General features: G+C 15.7%; 5 protein-coding genes across 5 annotated transcripts, besides 46 other annotated features; 1 reads left to right on the forward strand and 4 right to left on the reverse strand. All coding sequences in view use genetic code 6, as the record gives it.

Annotated features, from left to right (window-relative positions):
• The first annotated feature begins 2159 nt into the window (after nt 1-2159).
• Nucleotides 2160-2192: a microsatellite.
• A 645-nt stretch (nt 2193-2837) lies between these two features.
• Nucleotides 2838-2889: a microsatellite.
• Nucleotides 2890-3022: 133 nt separating this feature from the next.
• Nucleotides 3023-3071: a microsatellite.
• Nucleotides 3032-3081: a microsatellite.
• Nucleotides 3065-3122: a microsatellite.
• A 372-nt stretch (nt 3123-3494) lies between these two features.
• On the reverse strand, nt 3495-5181 carry IMG5_154500 (hypothetical protein; the record flags this gene model as incomplete). The annotated part of the gene is made up of 5 exons (XM_004030692.1): nt 3495-4466; nt 4519-4616; nt 4679-4820; nt 4873-4960; nt 5019-5181. Coding segments are annotated over 5 exons (1440 nt in total), but the record flags the coding sequence as incomplete, so codon positions are not given.
• Nucleotides 3554-3906: a microsatellite.
• Nucleotides 3857-3942: a microsatellite.
• Nucleotides 3866-3915: a microsatellite.
• Nucleotides 3872-3951: a microsatellite.
• Nucleotides 3872-3953: a microsatellite.
• Nucleotides 4975-5014: a microsatellite.
• Nucleotides 5169-5212: a microsatellite.
• Nucleotides 5213-5627: 415 nt separating this feature from the next.
• Nucleotides 5628-5695: a microsatellite.
• Nucleotides 5657-5696: a microsatellite.
• A 72-nt stretch (nt 5697-5768) lies between these two features.
• Nucleotides 5769-5810: a microsatellite.
• Nucleotides 5811-8415: 2605 nt separating this feature from the next.
• Nucleotides 8416-8467: a microsatellite.
• Nucleotides 8416-8470: a microsatellite.
• Nucleotides 8442-8500: a microsatellite.
• A 685-nt stretch (nt 8501-9185) lies between these two features.
• Nucleotides 9186-9235: a microsatellite.
• Nucleotides 9236-9470: 235 nt separating this feature from the next.
• Nucleotides 9471-9559: a microsatellite.
• A 34-nt stretch (nt 9560-9593) lies between these two features.
• Nucleotides 9594-9681: a microsatellite.
• A 19-nt stretch (nt 9682-9700) lies between these two features.
• Nucleotides 9701-9757: a microsatellite.
• Nucleotides 9758-9766: 9 nt separating this feature from the next.
• Nucleotides 9767-9856: a microsatellite.
• Nucleotides 9826-9887: a microsatellite.
• Nucleotides 9826-9906: a microsatellite.
• A 140-nt stretch (nt 9907-10046) lies between these two features.
• IMG5_154510 (hypothetical protein) lies at nt 10047-12311 on the reverse strand (the record flags this gene model as incomplete). The annotated part of the gene is made up of 4 exons (XM_004030693.1): nt 10047-10498; nt 10750-11439; nt 11610-11729; nt 11836-12311. 4 exons carry the CDS (start codon nt 12309-12311, stop codon nt 10441-10443), a joined length of 1344 nt encoding a protein of 447 aa, XP_004030741.1. The 3' UTR covers nt 10047-10440.
• Nucleotides 11483-11540: a microsatellite.
• Nucleotides 11500-11557: a microsatellite.
• Nucleotides 11508-11568: a microsatellite.
• Nucleotides 11734-11807: a microsatellite.
• Nucleotides 12312-13413: 1102 nt separating the features above from the next.
• Nucleotides 13414-13468: a microsatellite.
• Nucleotides 13416-13483: a microsatellite.
• Nucleotides 13417-13467: a microsatellite.
• Nucleotides 13484-13625: 142 nt separating the features above from the next.
• Nucleotides 13626-13700: a microsatellite.
• A 143-nt stretch (nt 13701-13843) lies between these two features.
• On the reverse strand, nt 13844-15416 carry IMG5_154520 (hypothetical protein; the record flags this gene model as incomplete). The annotated part of the gene is made up of 5 exons (XM_004030694.1): nt 13844-13892; nt 13956-14077; nt 14144-14361; nt 14780-15052; nt 15128-15416. The coding sequence occupies 5 exons, from the start codon at nt 15414-15416 to the stop codon at nt 13844-13846; spliced, it is 951 nt and encodes a 316-aa protein (XP_004030742.1).
• Nucleotides 14753-14777: a microsatellite.
• Nucleotides 15417-15656: 240 nt separating the features above from the next.
• Nucleotides 15657-16582, reverse strand: IMG5_154530 (hypothetical protein; the record flags this gene model as incomplete). Its single annotated transcript, XM_004030696.1, has 2 exons — nt 16252-16582; nt 15657-16108 (listed from the first exon to the last, which is right to left on the reverse strand). The coding sequence occupies exon 2, from the start codon at nt 15954-15956 to the stop codon at nt 15657-15659; it is 300 nt and encodes a 99-aa protein (XP_004030744.1). The 5' UTR covers nt 15957-16108; nt 16252-16582.
• Nucleotides 16263-17573, forward strand: IMG5_154540 (hypothetical protein). Its single transcript, XM_004030695.1, has one exon. It carries the CDS (start codon nt 16522-16524, stop codon nt 17239-17241), a length of 720 nt encoding a protein of 239 aa, XP_004030743.1. The 5' UTR covers nt 16263-16521; the 3' UTR covers nt 17242-17573.
• Nucleotides 16777-17071: a microsatellite.
• Nucleotides 16809-17065: a microsatellite.
• Nucleotides 16824-17035: a microsatellite.
• Nucleotides 16845-16942: a microsatellite.
• Nucleotides 16860-16920: a microsatellite.
• Nucleotides 16905-17014: a microsatellite.
• Nucleotides 16925-16993: a microsatellite.
• A 47-nt stretch (nt 17574-17620) lies between the features above and the next one.
• Nucleotides 17621-17653: a microsatellite.
• Nucleotides 17627-17665: a microsatellite.
• Nucleotides 17666-17838: 173 nt separating this feature from the next.
• Nucleotides 17839-17934: a microsatellite.
• Nucleotides 17850-17913: a microsatellite.
• Nucleotides 17899-17947: a microsatellite.
• The last annotated feature ends 62 nt before the right edge of the window (nt 17948-18009 follow it).

Consider the following 18009-nt stretch of genomic DNA (forward strand, 5'->3'; position numbering starts at 1 on the left):
TAAAAATATAAACTAATTTATTAAGTTTTTTTTTAAAAAAAATAAATAAATTCTATATGAACTTTTTTTAAATATTTATATTAATAATTATTTTATATTAAATTTAAAATATTTCTTTATTATATATCGAAATTTTTATATTTTATTAATTTCATATTTATGAATAAAAATTTTTAATTTAAATTTCTAATTCAAAAAATTAAATTAATTTCAATTATTTAGATAATAAATAAATAAAAAAAAGTATAAAATTTAAAAATAAATATCTAAATGTATTTCATATAATTTATATATTTTATTTATTATATATAATTTTTGATATATTTATTAAAATATATAATATAGTTCTAAAAAGATCAATCTATTTTAACATTGCTTATATTTTGAGCTTTTTGTAAGTATATAGATTTATAATCATCTTATAATTTTTTTAAATTAGAAGCGAATTCATCAATTTAAGCTACAAACCTCATTAAAAATATATTGTCGCCAAAAATTTAATTTTAATTTTTAACTTCCCCTTAAAAATATTGAGAAAAGTTAAATTCTTCCTTTTAAATTTTAATTTTGCTATATTAATCTCTTTTTTTTTACAATTATTCGCCTTCACATTAAAAACAGAACTAATCATCTTATTAATTTTCAATAAACTTTTAACTTGCTTATTCTTATATTTTTTATAAATATTCATAGTAGTTTTTTTCTTTATCTTCTTCCCTTTATTAATGATTATTTGCATTTTATAAAGTTGAACTTCTTGATTACTATTATTAAATTTTATCTGAATTTTAATTATTTTCTGATTTTAAATCTATTTAAGGCTTTTAATTATTTGATTTGCCGCTTGATGAATTTGTAACGTTTTTGACTGTATTAGTTTATTTCTTTGGGTAAAAAAAATTACTTAAAACTAAATATTAATTCACATCGCACATTTATAGAATTAAATTAAAATAATTCTGTAATGATGTCCTTCTTTATGATAAAAATTGTCTATCGTTATTTCCAAACCATTTTTTACCAGGAAATTCAGGTAATTCGCCTTTGTATTATAATTTTAAACATTTATGAACATCTCTCATTGTACTATATCTTTCGGCTATTTCCCATGATTCATTAGTTTCTGTATCTATTACTTGAATTTTATATATTGTAGTACCATTATTTTCTGTTATAAAATCTTTAAATTTAATTTATAATACTTATTTTTTATCCATTTTCAGAGTTTTTTAAATAAAATATTTTTCTTCTTATTTGTATTATTTTAAAAAACAATTAAAATTAATTTTAGATATTTACAAGAAAAACTATTTATTAAATATAATTTTATTTGTAAAAGTATATATTTAAAATATTATAGAGAAAAACAATCTAAAAATATTTTATTTATTGATATTATATATAATTATATATAATTTTAATTAAATTATTTATCAATAATGAAAAATGATATATAAATTAATAAAAAAAAAAATTAAATTATAAATAAATTATTTAATTAAGTCATAAATTACAATATATTTAAATTACGCATTAGTATAATTTATTTTGAAAATTTAATATTTTAATTTATTTATTTATTTTTTAAAAAAAATTGATTTTAAAAAAGTTTCTGTTAAATTAATGATTTTTTTCAAAAAAGTAAATTAATAAATAAAATAATTCAACGTATATATAAAATTCAATTAATATTTATAATATATGACTTGATAAGAAATTATAATATTTTAATATTCAAATTTTATTATTAGAATATGTTTGATGATCTTAACTAATATCTATAAAATTTTCATTAATTTTTTTTTTTTTTTTTTATAAAAAAATATAAATAATTTTAACTTATATTTTCTTCATTTAATTCTTCAAGTTAATCATTTTTTTATAAAAGATAATTATTAAATTTATAATTACTTTATTCTTAATTTTGTGTTAATTATTATACATACGATTAATCAATGTATTTATTTCGAATTATTTATGATAATTTTATAGGAGAGGATTATTTATTTCTATTGGTTAATAGTATTTATTATGTATTACTAAATTATATATCTCGTTTTAAAATTTAGTTTTATTAAGGACTATAAAGATGCTATTGACTTTATGGCTTCTTAATTATTCCGCTTTATAAGTTTCTTTTTTCATCTAATTAATTTTAATATTTTTTTTTTATTTTTTTTAATTTTTTTTTTCATATGAATATATAAATTCGTATTTTTTTTACTATAATGCATTGATTAATCAAATTTACTTTAAGAAATCAAAGGACTTAATTGAGAAGGGTCTAAAAAAACACTTTTTTAAAATAAATATAATTAATAACTTTTTATTAAGTTATTTACTTGGTTTTAGTTAAAAAGTTTTCTAACTATTATTTTAATTCTTAAATTTAAATATGCTATTTGTTTATAGTTTTTAAATTATTTTTAAATATTTCTTGTTTTTCAAACTCAATTTTTTTAATAATTTAATGCAGTTAATAAATTTAATCTTAATCGCATTTTTTTTCGTTTTTAAATAATTATTCGTTATCATCATTTGATTATTAATTATATAATTTATCTTAAATATATATAATTTCTTTTTTTAAATCATGAATTTAATTTTATAATTTATTATTTAGATTATCCCTATGAATTAATTTGCTATTTAACTATTCAACTTCGAATTACAATTCTTTATTTTTTTCACTTTCTTAATTATTATCTAAATTATTATTTTCTTTTAAATTTAACTCTATTTAACTATTTTATAATTATTGTTTTAAATCTTTGTTTTCATTTACTTAATTTTCAAATTTATATTTTAATTATTCAATATTAAGCTATTTAATTTCTATATTTTTTTATAATTCTTAATTATTATTTTCCAATTCTTAAATATATATTTCTAAATCCTTTTAAATTCTATTATATTTTTCTTATAATTTAATAAATTCGTCATCTTTATTAAATTAATTAAGAATATTATTTATATGAATATCTTTTTCTTTCAAATCATTTTATATTTAGTTAACATTTACTTAAAGTTCTTAATTTTATAATTTAAGTTTATTAATTTCATAATTTAAATTATTCATTTGATTATTTTATTCTCTTATTCTATTATTTAAATCTATTATTATGTTTTCTTTTTCATTTACTAAATTATTTAAATCTTCTATATTCTATTATTATTCTTATAATTAATTATTCGAAACTATTTAATTATAATTATTATTTACTTGTAACTAATTATTTGTATTTTTCTATAAGTTTTAGCTTTTATAAGATATTTAATCATTTGAAATAATTTAATTATATTATTAAACATCATTATCCACATTTAAAAAAGCCGTATTTTAAGGAACTTATGAAATATAATCAGTAGACTTTTGATTTAACTTATAAGGTTATTTTTATTATTATTAACTTTAAACTTGCTTTTATTAGTTTTAGAGATTAAGTTCTTGTGTCTCATTTTTTTATTTATTAATGTTTTATTTTAATTATTACTTGAACAATTCTTCATTATCATCAAGTTACTCGTTTTATTATTATTTTTTTAATTCTTGTTCTTTTTCTATTTATTCTCTTTCTCTTTATTCTCTTTCTCTTTATTCTCTATCTTTTTTTTCTCTATCTTTTTTTTCTCTTTCTTTTTTTTCTCTTTCTTTTTATTCTCTTTCCATTTATTCTCTTTCCATTTATTCTCTTTCTTTTTTTTCTCTTTCTCTTTATTCTCTTTCCATTTATTCTCTTTCTCTTTATTCTCTTTCCATTTATTCTCTTTCTTTTTGTTCTCTTTCTTTTTGTTCTCTTTCTTTTTGTTCTCTTTCTTTTTGTTCTCTTTCTTTTTGCTCTTTATGTTATTTTAGTTCTTTTTCTTTCTCTTTTTATTCTTTTTCTCTTTATTCTTTTTCTTTTTTCTCGTTTTATTTTTCTTCTTTTTGTTTTTATTTTTGTTATTTTTATGATTATTATTCTGCTTATTATTATTGTTGTTATTATGTTTATTTTTCTTGTTATTATTTACTTGCTAAATTATTAAAAAAAGTAATCATTTTTTTTTTAAAATTCTTCAAATTTTTATTTCTTCTCTACATATTATTATATAATTACTATTAGTTTTTCTACTATTCCATATTCTTTTTTGAATACATCCTAATCTTCTTTAAATAAAATTTCAGTTTCTATTTCTTTATATTCTTCTATATATTCTTTATAAAATTAATAACAGTTTCCTACATTTTTTCTTGCTATATCTGTTTCTTATTATAATTATACAATTTATTAAAGTACATTTATACTTTATTAAAGTTATTATTACATCCCTATAAGGGTATCATAATACATTAATAAATTTATTCCTGTTTTCCCATCATGCTTTTATAAATCATCTTATGTATAATATTAAAACTTGTCTATAGTTTCGAACGCGACTTCTTAATGAAGGCATTCTTCATATGTTAAAAAGAATTTTGTTTTCTTTTGTTTTTTTAATAAATTTAAATTAATATTTTGTTTTTATTTTAAATACTGTTTAATTTGTATTTTTATAAAACCAGCATGACCAGGCAAACAAACTTTCCATCATTATTTATAATATTGTTTAGCCGTATTTACTTTAATCTTCGTCTTTATAAATTTTGTTGTTGTTGTTGTTGTTTATTTTTTAAAATATTTTTGTTTTTTATTACTTGGTTGTTTACTAAAAAATGTTTAACCAGGAGGATTTTCTTCTCTATATTATATGATTGTATTTTTAAGAAATTATAAAAAGGATTAACAAAATGGTCTTAAAACAGTTTCTAAAGCTAATTCCATTACTTCTTTTATCATCTATTTATAATTATTAAATATTTTTTAATGGTATCATAATTATATTATTTACTAACATGCCACTTATCCTTGATAGAAATTCTTCTTTTGGATTCGAAATTACATATTAGCATGCTTCAATTAATGTAGGAGCTAAAATACTTTATTTCATAAATTTTATAATATTAGTTTTTTTATAAATATTTTTTTTTATATTACGGTTGCTTTTTTACTTATTGCTATTGTAAATCTTAAGCTTCTTTTATTAATTGTTGCTTTATTTCCTCTTTTTTCTTTTTAAATTACTTTTTGTTTCTAATAATTTCAATAAATTATTATTTTTGTTCTTCTGAAATATTCATTAAATTTTATTAAATTAAAAAATAATAATATTAAGTTATAAAAAATATATTGTGATAAATAATTGATTTTATTTATTTGTTTATTTAATTAATATTATTGAAAAAATCTATTACATTAATAATTTTTTATTATTTATTTTATTTAATAAAATAAGAATTCAAGTATTTTCTATAATATTTATAAGATAATTGTTTTATGAAAAGACTATTATAAATATTTTTATTAAATCCTTAATAAGTTTTTATACTTTTAATTTTTTAGATTAATTATACAATTATAAATATAAGAATTAATATAATTAATATTTGAAAAAATAATTTATTAGTATAATCTATTGATAAAAATAAAATATGTTATTATATATTATTTAATTGATTATTTCAGAAGAATTTTAAAAATCCTTTTCCTTTTTTCTATTGTGTTTAGTCTTTATAATTTTATGCTTAGTCTACGAAAAATCTATTAATAATATATATTAATATAATAAAATAAAAATATATATAAATATATATATATATATATATATATATATATTTAATTTTATTTACCGCAATTCTTTACAAAATTGAATTAATGAATTTTTTGTTTCGAATTCAAAATAATTAGTTTATTTTTTATTTTATTGCTTTTTTAATTTATTTATTTTTTTTAAATTTATTTTACTTCAAATGAAATTTGTAATTTATTTTCTTCTTTATATGGAATATAGTCAGTTATATTTTCAGGAGTAATAATATTACTTTCTTAGACTGATTCAATATGTAAAATATAATTATCAAATTTATTTAATCTAAATATTAATTAGCAATTCACTTTAACTTTATTGTCATAGTTTTTTAATAAATTAAAAGCTTTATAGTTTATTTTCATTTAATGATACTTTTTTATTAAAAATCTTAAATAAAATTTGATATAAAAAATTACTTCTTCTGTAACTTTTTGTAATTATGTTTATAATTTCAATAATTCAACTTCATGATTGTGTTAAAGTTATAAAAATTTACTTTTTGTTTATTTTTTATTTTTTTATATGATTTAAAAAATACTTTTTTTCAATTTATTATAATTATTTAATTTAGTTTTCTAATTCTTAATTATCCTCAGTTAATTTATTCAATTATTTTTAAATGCTTTCAATTTTAGAAATCATACTAAAATTTTGTTCTTATAATTCTTTATTTTATGAGTTTAATTTTTAATTATCAATAATATATTATTTTATTTAATTTTCAAGATTTATATGCGATTAATCTTTTAATTCAACTTATAATTCTTTATTACTTTTTAAAAGGAAAAAAAGAAAAAGAAAATATTTATTAATAAAAGTTAAAAAAATACCTTAATAATTAATCAGAACTTCCCTTAGATTATTATTATAAATTATTATTTGATTAGGAAGTATTTTTTAAAATTTTTTGTAAATAATTTTAATATTTTTTTTATAAATCTGAATAGTTATCTTCAATTAACTTATATTATTATTCCATTTAATTATATTTTTTCAAAATATCATTAACTTATTAAGTTAAGAGAATATTTTCATTTTTCAAATTCTATTGGCTTTGAATCAAATCCTAATTAATATTTTCCAAAATCATTTCTTATTATCTATATTAAATAAGAGAAGTATTGGTATTTTCTTAAACAGTATCTTTCTTTATGAATTATATCTTATAATTTTTAAATGAATAGATATGCATTTAGCAATTCTTCATTAAAGTTTTTATCTTTTTTTATTTGTTAAATTTTCTCCTATATATTCTCTTGGTTATATTATTAGTTTAAATTAAATAATTCTTAATATTAATCTTATTTAAAGAATTCTTATAAGTCTTAATTACTTTTTTTTTTTATAAAATCTTTATTATTGATTGCCATTAATTTTGCGTTTTCTTCTATTAAATTTATTATTTGAAATTCTTTAGTTTAAAGTTCTTCGTGATATTATTTTTACATATTTTCAAGGTCTGGATAAAGGTATTATTTTTCAGTTTATAAGAATCTTATCTTTTCTTCATATTCATTTTGTTCTTTTAAATATTTTTTTATGTATTCTTATAATTATTCGTTTTATAATTATAAGTTGTTTATTTATTATTAAATTTAATTTGGAGGCATAGATGGATTAATTTGTAAAGATTTTAAAGAATTCGTTTTTTTTATGCAATCTTAGAATGGTTAGCTTTAAGAAAAAATAATTTATTAAAGGTTTTAAGGTGTTATTTATTAACTGGGTGAGGTTGTTTAGTATTAATGAGTTAATTGAGCAATTTATTAACGATTTTTTTATTCAAGACTTGAATTAATAATTTATAATTCGTAAACTTTTTTATTTAAAGAGTTTATTTATTCTTAATAAAAAATTATTTATTATTATTCTTATTATTAATCGAATATTTATTATTATTTAGGTTAATTTTTAGAACTCGATTTTTTAATAAGAGTATTATTTTCAGATTCTTTATTTTTAATAAGTTTTTCCATAGAAGAATTTTTTTAAAGAATTTCTTTGTTTGTGGATTAAATTTGATTTATTTATTCTTATAATTAATTGATTGTTTTTTATTTTTCCTTATTTTCTTATTCATATAACTAAATGCTTTCTTTTTTTGTTCTATTTTTATTTTCCAATTATTCAATTAAAATTTACATTTCTTCGCTTTATTAAACTAATTATTAATTTTTTTTTAAATACTCATCATTTATTTGTTCCTTTTTTTCATTTTCATAAATTAATTCTTTTATTCTTAGTTATAATTTGTTGTTTTAATCCTATATTTATTATAATTATGTCACTGACTCACTTTTTACTTTATCTATGACAAATTAATTTTCTTATAATTTCTCATATTTCTCATTTAGAGAATCAATTTCTTTTTATAATTGTTGTTTTTCATTAGTCATAGTTTCGGTTTAAGTTTATAATTATTTAGACTTTTATTCTATAATTTATACACATTATTTATGATAAATAATTGAATTTAATAGTTATTCTTTCTCTATTTAAAATTATTTGATTTGTTCTTAAAATTACTATAGTTAAAGGATCGATTGTTATTTATTTAATTCTATAAAACATAATTTATCATTACTTTTGGAATTTATAAGAGTTGATTATTTTAAGTTTTATTATTCAATTTATTCAAATTCTTTTTCAAAAAACTTATTTTTAGTTTCCAAAAGTTAAATTTCTTATTATTAATTATAATTTATATTTTGAAAATTCTTGTTTATTTATTCCAATTATTTGTTGTTTTATTCATATTCCTTATTTTTTTTTTAAAGTTCTTTATTATTTTATTCAAGTTAATATATTTCTTATTAAAGTTATTTTATTAAATCACTATTATCTCCTTCATTTAAGTTATTTAATATGTTATTTTTATTATTATTTTATATATAACTTTAAGTCAAATCCTTAACATAATCTTATAATTATTTATATTAATTTTATAATGCATTCTTTTTTTTTTCAGCTTCATATATAGTTTAATTCAATTTAAAAATTTATTTTCTCAAATCGTTATTGTCTTAACTCAAAGACTCTTAATTATCTTCATATTATTAAGATTAACTATTATTATTATTATTTTCTTCATTGTTTTTTAAAGAATGGGCACTTGTTTTATATATTTTTTCATTTTCTTATATAAGAATATTGTATTTGTATTCTATTTCTTCTATTGTTTCTTATTTGTTCTAATTTTATATTTATAATTCTTTAATGTTTTATTGTAATTTGTTTATTTATTCTTCAAGTAAATTTTGTTGTTTTTAAAATTCTCTTTTTTGTTCTTGTTCATCTTTTTCGGAAGCTTATAGTTTTTCTTTTAGTTGTTAAATTTCTTATGAAAATTAGCTTTTTTCTATTTTTTTTAGTTCTTCAAATGATTTGTTTTGTTATTCAATAGATTTGGATTATTCTTCGAAAAATCTGGCTTTTTCTTCTTCTAAATTTTTAATTTCTTGTAAACATTTATTCCTTTCTTTTTCTAGTTTAATGTTTTGTTCATTTAGTTATTATTTTTCTTAAATTTATTTGCTTTTTTCTTAAATTAATTTATTGTTTTCTTCTTTTAATTTTGTTTATTCTTCCTATTGTTTATTTTTTTCGTCTTATATTTTTAAACTTTCTTCATTTATTTACTTATTTTCTTCTTGTAAGTGTTTATTTTATTCATTTATTTATTTGTTTTATTAATATAAATGCTTATTTTCTTCAATTAGGATGTTATTTTATTCTTTTACTTATTAGTATTATTCGTTTAATTTAAAATTTTCTTAATTGTTTTTAAAATTCTCTTCTTCTAATTTTTAATTTTATTAATGATTTTTATTAATTTATTCTTTTAATTTTTGATTTTCTTAATCAATTTATTTTATTTTATCTATTAATTAAACATTGCAATTTTATAATTTCTCTAATTCTATATTTAGTTGATTAATTTAGTCATTTAGTTAATTATTTTAGTCATTTAATAGGCTATTTTGGTCATTTAATTGATTACTTTAGTCATTTTTAGATTATAAAAAGTTAAATTTATCTTATTATAATTGATTTATTTCTTATTAAAATTTCATATTTTCTTATTAAATTTAACTTATTTATTCTTATAATGTATTATTTTATTCTTAGAAACTATTACTTTCTTACTATATATGATTATTTTCTTATTATAATTAGTTATTTTATTATTAAAGTTAGTTATTTTATAATTATAATTAATTGTTTTCTTACAAAAGTATTTATTAATTATCCAAAAAAGAATTACTTTCTTTATTTTATTAATTTATTTTAAAAAGTAAGTCATTTCTTTCCGCAAAAACAGTATCAAATTCTTTACTTTTGTCTTTTAAATTTTATTAAATTTTTTTAATTTCTATTTTCAAATCATCCACATTTTATTATAAACAAACATTATTTAAAATAATTTATTAATTTTCATTAAATAAGTTTTCTTTTTATTCACTCATTTTATTTTTTAGATCCGAATTTTCTTTTAGAATTCCTTCATTTTGGCTTAAAAGTCCTTCATTTTAAGTATTTAAAAGCCTATTTTTTTATTCAAAATCGTTCAAATTTTCATGTAATTTACTATTTTAAACTAAAATCGAATTATTATTTTATTAAAGTTCATTTATTTATTATTCAAGTGTTCTAATTTAATTTTAAACATCAATTTCTACTTCATGATTACTTTAAAATCTTTAGTTTTTCAATTATTACATTTCCAAGCTTTATTCATTAAATTAATTTTACAATTATTTCAATTTTAACTCATATTCGTTTACAAGTAATTTCAATTTGTTATTAGAAAATTAAAATTCTTTATTTTCTTACAAAATTTATTCTTAAATATATCCAAAAGACTATTTAATCTCATTATTTTCATTTTCATTATGTATAAATTTATCCTATAGAAGTTAGCTTTTTTTGAATTCTTAATACATTGTTTAAAATTAATTAAACTAATCTTATATAGATATACTTTTTTATTATGTTTCACATAGATCTTAAATTAAATTATTATTTTATTATTACAATTAAATAATTCTTTCTTTAGATTGTTAAAATTATTATAAACACTCTAGTCTATTTTATTCTGAAAATTACAATTAGTTTTAATATTATTCATTTTTTTGTTAAATTTAATAGTTTAATTATTCTAAATCACGAATTGTTTTTTTGTGTAAATTATTCAGATTTTATAAATCTTAATTTTCAAGTTCATATTGTCTCATTTATTCTTGTAAAATTTCGATTTTTTCGTCGTGTTTTTTAGTCCTTTTTATACTTTCGTTTTCTTCAGATATTTTTTGTTAGCTTTCGGAAATTGCTTCCTTTAAATTATCGTTTTCTTAAAGTAAATTTCGACTTTATATTTGCATTTCTTCAACTATTTATTTGTAATTTTCATTTGTTAATTGCAATTCTTTATTCTCAACTGTCAATAATTTTATTTGCTCTTGTAAAAGTTTCAGTTATTGGTTAAAATAATCTAACTTTGTATCCAAATAGGACTAATTTTATTCATCTTTGACTAAAAAATGACCTTCTTAAATTTATTGAAATAAATTTGAGTTCTCTTATTCTAAAAAATATATGTTTTCTCGTTATTTTTAGAGTCGAGTTTGCATTTCAGTAATTTATTGTTATAAAAATATTACTTCGAGATTGTATTAATTAACCAAATTATTCTTACTAGCTTATAAATATTAAATTTATTTTAAATATTACTATGTTAAACGATGATATTATTCAAGTTCTTTAGAATCACTAAAATAATAAAATAAAAAAATATATATTATAAAAAAAAATAAAAAAATTATATAACTTTATAAAAAATATATATATGTTTATATATATAATATATATATATATATATATATATATATATATATATATTAACAAATATATTTATATTATTGTTTTTATTATATTATTACTTCTTTAATGGTTAATTTTTTATTTGTTTTAATTCTATATCTAGTCTATTTATCGTTTGTATGAGTTTATCTTACAATTCTATATTTATACTTTGTGTTGTTAAATCCTCTTAATTAAAGCTTTTTTTATATATTAATTTTTTCTAATAATTAATTAATATTATATTTTTTATAAAAAATTTTAATTTCTAATTTTTTTTTTATTCTTTATTATTTTAAGTATTACTTATTCATGCTTTAGCTGCTGTCAGTTATTTCAGAATTATTATCCTGCTTTTTTTACAGTCTTTTATTTAGAAATTATCTAGAGCTTTTTTGTTTCGAAGAAGCAGATAATTAATTAAAATCTTTAGGTGTATTTTTACTTGGAGAATAATTTAATTTATTATATCCTGTATTTAAATTTCTAGAAACACCTTTTATTTTATTTTTATTTAATATATATATTTATATATATTTACTTTATTTTGATTTTTAAATTGATTCCTTTTAAACTGAATTTTATGTACTTGTATTATTGTTATTTGGTGTTTATTAAATACTATTTATTAATTATTTCTATCCAATTTTGCTTTTATCAGTAGTTTCTTTTTTATTTTTTTAGTTTTTTTTTAAAATATATATTAAATATTTACAGTTTATTTAACTTTAATATGATATTTATGAAAACTTTTTAATTGATTGCTTTTTATTAATATCCATTTTTTTTTTTTAAAAATAACAAATTTTTGATATATAATATTGTAAAGGTAATTTATAATTATTATTTATTTTTTTAATTAATTTTTTTTATGCAATTATTATTTTAAAATTTGCCTTTAAATATATTTTTTATAATGTTTATTTTTTAAAATAAAAAAAAATTATATATATATATATATAAGTTTTTTTTTTATAAATAATATTTATTTTTTTCAATTTAATAAATAAATCATTTATATTAATTTAAAATTACAATTATTTTTAATTTTTATATATTTTTAATTTATTTATACGATTATTATATATATTTATGTTTTAAATTATTAAAATACTATTTTATTTTTATTTAATAACAATTATTTATGATTTTCTAAATTATTATATTTTTAAATAAGTGTTTTTTTATTTAATATATTTAATGTAAATATTTTATTTTTTCTTAAATAAAAAATTATATATATAATTAATTAATATTAAATACAAAATATTTTAAAAAAATAATAATTTATAAATAAATTTATATATTTTATAAAATATCTAATTAAAACTTTAAAACTACTTTAATTTTCTTATTTATAACATATTAAAGATTTTTCTGTCATGCAAAATATTACTCTTTCATTCATAATTAGATTAATATTTGTTATTTTTCAATAAACTCTAATTGTATATAATGTTTGACCATAAACTTCTAATATAGAGAATATTTTAGTAAATTTTCTTAATTGTATTTAATCAAGAATCAAGGAGATAATCACTAAATATTCTAATTATTAAGTTTGGGATATAGAATATGCTGTTTATTATATATTTATTGATTAATAATTTTTTCCAATTGAGAATTTAAACCCTAGTAAAATCAAAACACAGTAAAATACTTAATAGCATATAGCAAAAAATAAATAAAGCTAAAAATTTTTTTAACCTATTTATATATATGAAATCAATTGTATATCTGTGTGTTTATTTTCTTTTACTTTTAAATATTTTATTTTAAATTTTTCGGCTATTTCTATTTTAATTGTTTAAGTTTTATTTATTTTATAAACATTTTTTTATTTAAGCTTAATTGCTTAAATGGCAAAATATAATTAGATGATATTTTTTTATTAATATTATTTATCAATATTTTTTATTAATATTGTTTATCAATATTTATTAAAATTAATTATTTTTTTATATAATAGGTTTTATGTTATCGAGTAAACAAATTTTAATTTTTATAGTAAAATTAATCGGTGTGTTTATTATATTTTTTATTTAAATATATTTCTTACTAACAGAAAATAAATTTTCTAAAAAATATAAATAAGCATTTTATATATAATATATTTAAAAAAAAAAAATTGTTTATTATTAATATATTATCTAAAAAAAAAGATTTTATTAATTATAAAAAAGTATAAATTGAAAAAAATAAAGAAAAATATTTATATGAAATATATCAATTAAACTTTTAGTATATTATTAATGTTGTTTTCTAATTCTCTACTCTACCATTCCAAAAGATTCATTATATCTTTATACGAAAATCATTTCAGTTGGGGTATCGTTTAAAATCCATATTTCAATTACATCAACCTAATTATTAATAAAATTATTATATAATTATTTTAAAAATAGAAAAAATAATAATAATATTACGTTAAGTTTAGCTTCTTATTAATTATAAGGAACAAGTAATCTGTTTTAACTTTTAATATAAGAATTATTAGCAATATTAGAATCAATATGTAAAATAATAGAATTATTTTAAGAAGTAAAGTCTTTTTTATTTAAAAAATAAAATAAAATATAAATTAGAATTATATTTTTTTTTTAACAAAAATTACTAATTTCATTCTAATTAAAAAAAAATGTATTCTCTTTTGAATTAAGGTTTTTAAATTAAAGGAAATTCGGCATAATCGAAAATATAGTTTGAACTTAATCTTATTTACTGGAAGGTAATTTAATTCCAAAAACATATCTTTCTTTTCCGTATTATTCATTAGTTCTTGATTTCGCTAACCCAAATTCATCTTCGTTGTTGAAATTTTCTTCTAAATGTCTAATGAGAATTAAAAGATGATATTTTTGAAAAGTATTTGATATTAATTTTTGGATTTTGTCAAAATAAAATCCATCTACTTATGAATTGTATAAATTATAACAATAAGAGAATTCATTAACTTCTTTATGGGAAATATTTATTAATGAAACTGTATTTGCATTTAATAATTCACTATATTATTTCAAGAATCTAAAATCAATTTAGTTTTGGTTATATTAAGTAAGAAATCTTTTCAAGAAATATTATTATATAAAATAATCTGTTTCAGGTAAATTTTCCTTTACTTTGTAAATGAATTATTCAAAAGTCATTTAATTATTATTTTCTTTAAAAAAAAAAAAAAAAAAACGATAATAATATATAAATTTAAAAAACGATAAAATTTATCTTTTTTTTTTTTTTTTTTTTTTTTTACGAAAAATTAAATTATTTAATATTTTTGGTACAGCATCATTTCTATCTTCGAATTTTAAATTTTAATCTTTCATAAATAGCAAAGTCATTTCTTTAAAAAACTATAAACCTTATCTATATGAAAACCCTAATCTGTTTATATATTCTTTATCCTAATTTCTATTTTATATATCTTCAGAAAAATATGAAATTAAACAAAAAAGCTCAGTAATAGAATAATTTTTGTAGTTTTCATTTTATTTTAATGAATTTTAATCTTATAAAAAGAATTCGACTAAATATAATATATATATACAAAAAAAACTATTTAAAAAAAGATTTTTTTATTTTGTTGATATTTATATCATACCAAACTCAAAGAATATTTATAAGGTAACTTTTAAATCTTAAGTTTAGCTAGATAAAAAATCATATAATTTTTATCCAAATTCTTTATTAGGTTTAAATGCATTACGCATTCCTCTTTATCCTATGAAATTTCCTGAAGATCTTGTTAAAAATTTATATTTATTTATTTTTTATTCAAATTCATTTTTTTAATAATATGTAATATTTTTTAATCTACCCATCTTTTAATTTAGACATTTCTATAAAATGTCCTTTTATAATTTCTTATTGCTCAATATTTAAAGCTCCATTATATTAAACTGAATTAGAACCTCCCATTTATTTTTATTTAAAAATATTTATATTGTATTTTTTTTTTTCTCTAGTTATTATACGAATAAAATAAATGTGTATTGTATTTTTTTAATAAAATAAAAAAGAATTAAGAAATTTTTTAGAAAAAATTAAAAAAAATGTTTTAATTGTTATTTTTTTAAAAAAAATAAAATAAAATATATATTTTTTTAAAAAAAAAAAAACTAGATTTTTAATCATTATTTTGGCATTAAACTTTAAACAAAATCCACATAATTAATTTTTCCTTCAGAATTAACAACACATTCTTTAATTAAATCATCTATTTCATCATCTGTTTAAGGTTCTCCAAGTTTACACATATAATTTCGTAATTCAGCTGCGTTAATAAATCCACTTCCATCCTTATCAAAAACTTTAAAAGCTTCCAAAAGTTCTTCATCAGTTACTGTATCTTTCATTTTTCTAGCAACTAAACTTAAAAATTCTGGAAAAGTTATATAATTTTATTGATCTGGTTCAAAGTCTTGTAACATTTCTTGAATTTCTTCTTCTGTTTTGGATATATTTATTTTCGCGAATAAACCTTGTAGTTCCCTATATTATATTGAATCAGCGTTTCCGGTTTCTTTTGCATATTAAATAAATTATTCTTTATATTCTGCTATTAATTATTCAGATAATTGATCTGCCATATTTTTTTTTTTTTAATTAATAAATTTTTTTTTTTTTAAAAAAAATAAATAATTAAGTTTTTTTTTTTTTTTTTTTTTCTAAAAAGAAAAAAATATATATTTCTTTTTTTTTTATTTTATTTAAAAAAAAAAAAACAAAAAGTTTCAATTATTATTAGTTTATCTTTTGGCAAAATTAGGAATTTTTTTAACTTGAATTTTTTTTTAATCACTATTTGTTTTATTATTTTATGAATAATCGTTCATTTGCGAACTTTCTCTACTAGAATTATTAGATATTTAATTACTTCTAGAAACTCCTAAAAAAGGTGATCTATTTTTAACAACAGGAGGAATCATTTATTATTCTTATTTTTCCTAAGAAATAGAACTTTTTTAAGAAGAGTTTTATCTAGAATGTATATATATGTTTCTGTTTTCTTCTTCTTTACATTATATTATTTTCTCTTAATTTATCGGACTAGTGTTTAAAGGAGGTTTTCCTAAATGTATTTTATTATTTACGTTTACTTATGGAGAATTAGTCATTATATTATTTTATTTATATTCTTCGGTTATAGGAGGTTTTTTACCTGGCATTAATCTGAGAGCATTAGATAAAGTCTTTCCAAGCTTTTTTTAAGTTTCTTCCTTATGTTCTTATGTATTTTTATTTTAATTATTTTCTTCCTATTTTTAATTTTATTCTTACTTTTTAATTTCCACTTCTTCTTATTTAATTTTTACTTCTTCTTTTTTAATTTTCTCTTGTTCTTATTTAACTTTCCCTTATTCTTATTCTTATTTGATTTTCTCTTGCTCTTATATAACTTTCTCTTGTTCTTATTTGATTTTCTCTTGCTCTTTCTCTTGTTCTTATTTAATTTTCTCTTGCTCTTATTTAATTTTTTCTTGTTCTTATGTAACTTTCTCTTGTTCTTATTTAATTTTCTCTTCTTTTTATTTAATTTATTCTTTTTCCTTTTCTTATTTAATTTATTCTTGTTCTTATTATTAAATAAAATGTGTTTATTAATTTTTTTTATTAAACTCTTCTTATATTGATTTATCTAGTATTTGTTTATTTTATATTTCTTTCACTTTTTCAAGTTTTTTTTAGGATTTTTAAATTTTTATTTATTTTTGAGAATTCTAATTTGTACTATTTTATGAAATTATTTAATATTAAGGCTTATGTAAATTGATATTTTTTTAATTTTTTAAAGATTTGTTATCTTTTTCCTGATCTTCTATTTGTATTTAGGAGGAAGAAAAATTCAGTTTATCCTATTGATGATTATAATTATTTGCATATTAAAACTATTAAGTATTCATAGAATTTAATAAAGCATTATTTTAATTTTTAGATATATTTGTTTTTGTTTCGTCTTATATTTTAGATAACTTCAGTTCATTTTTATTGCTTTAATAACTGTTTATATCATATTATTAAAATTTTTATTGTTTTACTAAAGTTTTATTATTATCAAAATTTTATTGCTGTGGTATATTTAATTCTTCAGTAGTTTATTTTTTTATTTAATTTATATTTTTATTTATTGATGTTTTTAAATTATTTAAATCTTATTGTTTATTTTATTAATATGATTATTAATTTAAAGTTTATTAAAAAATTGTGTTTTTCTATTATAAATTATCTAATAATGAATAAATAGTCTATTATTAAAATTATTATAAGTTATTATCATAATCGTTATATAGAATTTATATTAATATCATTATAATTTATATTTGATTATTATTATTATTATTATTATTATTATTATTATTATTATTATTAATATTATTATTATTTTATATCATTTTATTTTATATTTATATCGCTTTATTTTTTCTCTAGTCTAGTTTATAATATTTTTTCTTATTATGTATTTTTATATTTTTATTCTATATC

This window comes from Ichthyophthirius multifiliis (assembly GCF_000220395.1).
Source record: "Ichthyophthirius multifiliis unplaced genomic scaffold scaff_1120509251177, whole genome shotgun sequence".
NCBI lineage: Eukaryota > Ciliophora > Oligohymenophorea > Hymenostomatida > Ichthyophthirius > Ichthyophthirius multifiliis.